General features: G+C 34.9%; 1 protein-coding gene across 1 annotated transcript in view; it reads left to right on the top strand.

The window, feature by feature from the left end:
• The window catches only part of LOC110453429 (ribosomal protein S6 kinase alpha-3-like), an 80,723-nt gene extending 79,422 nt beyond the window's left edge, over positions 1-1,301 (top strand). The window contains exon 21 of the mRNA XM_021502371.1: positions 785-1,301. Within this exon, the coding sequence (XP_021358046.1) occupies positions 785-910 (126 nt within the window). The 3' untranslated portion in view covers positions 911-1,301. The remainder of the gene's footprint in view (positions 1-784) is intronic.
• Positions 1,302-1,881: the final 580 nt, after the last annotated feature.

Here is a 1,881-nt window from a genome sequence, read left to right as displayed (position 1 = left end):
GCTAGCATTTCTGTCGATTCCATTTCAGCTTAACCGGCTATCTGGAAGAATACATGCACCGTACTAACTGCTAGGGCAGTTATTTTCTCTTTCGAATACTTCCCACCTGTAATAATGATTCCGTAACGTACTCCTTGCGCTATCTTTTGACCATTTGGCAACTTTTCGCTTCGTAGCTGACACGGTACAACACTTGTTTACAAAGAAATGGTGTGCAATGTGCATGCGCTAGTAGAGGGAGATCCCTGAACAAAACGTTGGTCAGACAGGTAGAAATACCGATGATTATCTTAGATTTAATCATTTTTATGAATCTATTTCAGCCAAATCCAATCGTTATTTTCCATAAGGAGTCTCACTTGATATGTTTATGAAGTATTTGAAAAAAAGACACAAAAATAGTTACTTTAGCGTGATGCCCCTTTAAGGCCCATGGGCCTCTTTTTTCAATTGCATTGCAATTGGACGATATTTTCAGTGGTCAGGAATGCTGATGTGTTGACATGCACATAAAACACCAACAATATAAGAATTAATGCAATTTATGATGTGTGTTCAGTGACTGCATCTGCTTAAGTATTCTCGACCCCGTTCTAATAGAAATATGGTCAATTAACAAAAAAGTATATTTCTAAAGCTATACGGTATATATGTTATCACCAGGGAGGGGATTTTACTTTTGATCTCTTAAGTCATATTGTAAGATTGCAATGGTTTTTGAGCTGCAGACAATAAATAAAAACCATGTGATTAATTGAACACGTTACTTTTTTCATTTTTGCAGGGAGCAATGCATGCCACATTTGAGGCGCTTAAAGACCAGCCGAAACCAGTCCTGGAACCTGTAGGAGCCTCTACTCTGGCTCAGAGAAGGGGCAAAAACAGGCCCAAGAGTTCTACAGCAGTGTGATGAACTTTAGCCCTACCTGATGGTCCAGGCTTTATTGGGCTTGAATCTCACACTTTGGGCCTGTATTGCCTGAAGTGAGACAAGTGAAGTGGAGGACACAGGAATGAGCCAGAGGGCAGGTCACTGGACACTTACTAGACCTGTCTCACTTGTTTACTTCTCTGTCAACAACATTATAGCTTCTACTTACTTGTGCAGGACTCATCCATCACTAGTTTAATCAATTTCATACTATCTTTAAAGTATCTAAAGGTGTCCATACATTTTTTGTACTAAATAACCTCCCACCATCCCACCCCACAAAAAAATGGGAAAAAATATACACTTCTTCGCACCACATCAGTCCAGAAAGATGTGACTAATGATGTCATTATGATACTATTGTNGTTTTTTTTTTTTTTTTTTTTTTTTTTTTTTTTTTTTTTTGTAATGTTTATGATATTTCGGTATGATTGGTTGATATCGGGATGTTCCTTGGATAAAAGGATATAACAATTCAGGAAATGTTTGATATTTACTTACTACAATTATCAGAAGTCTTTTTGGAACCAAGGAGATATTGCAATACACTTTAATATATGAAACCACTTTAGTGCTATGCCTGTTGATTAAATGTCTGAATGGTAATAAAGGTTGAAAGTCGAAGTCATTGTAGTGCTTTTACAGACCATCATATTTACCATGCGTGAGGTCAAAATAATTGCAATGCTTTTCTGAACTATTAGCTCCTCATAAATATAAGCATACAATTTTCTTGTGGAACTTGGTAGATATTTGTATCTAAAGATTATAATAATTACTGTATAGATTATAATAATTACTGTAAAGATTGTAATAAATACTGTATAGATTATAATAATTACTGTAAAGATTGTAATAAATACTGTATAGATTATAATAATTACCGTAACGATTGTAATAAATAGTGTATAGATTATGATAATTACTGTAAAGATTGTAATAAATACTGT

The sequence above is a fragment of the Mizuhopecten yessoensis genome, unplaced genomic scaffold (assembly GCF_002113885.1).
Source record: "Mizuhopecten yessoensis strain PY_sf001 unplaced genomic scaffold, ASM211388v2 scaffold7285, whole genome shotgun sequence".
Taxonomy (NCBI): domain Eukaryota; kingdom Metazoa; phylum Mollusca; class Bivalvia; order Pectinida; family Pectinidae; genus Mizuhopecten; species Mizuhopecten yessoensis.
This window is presented reverse-complemented; position numbering and strand designations above follow the sequence as displayed.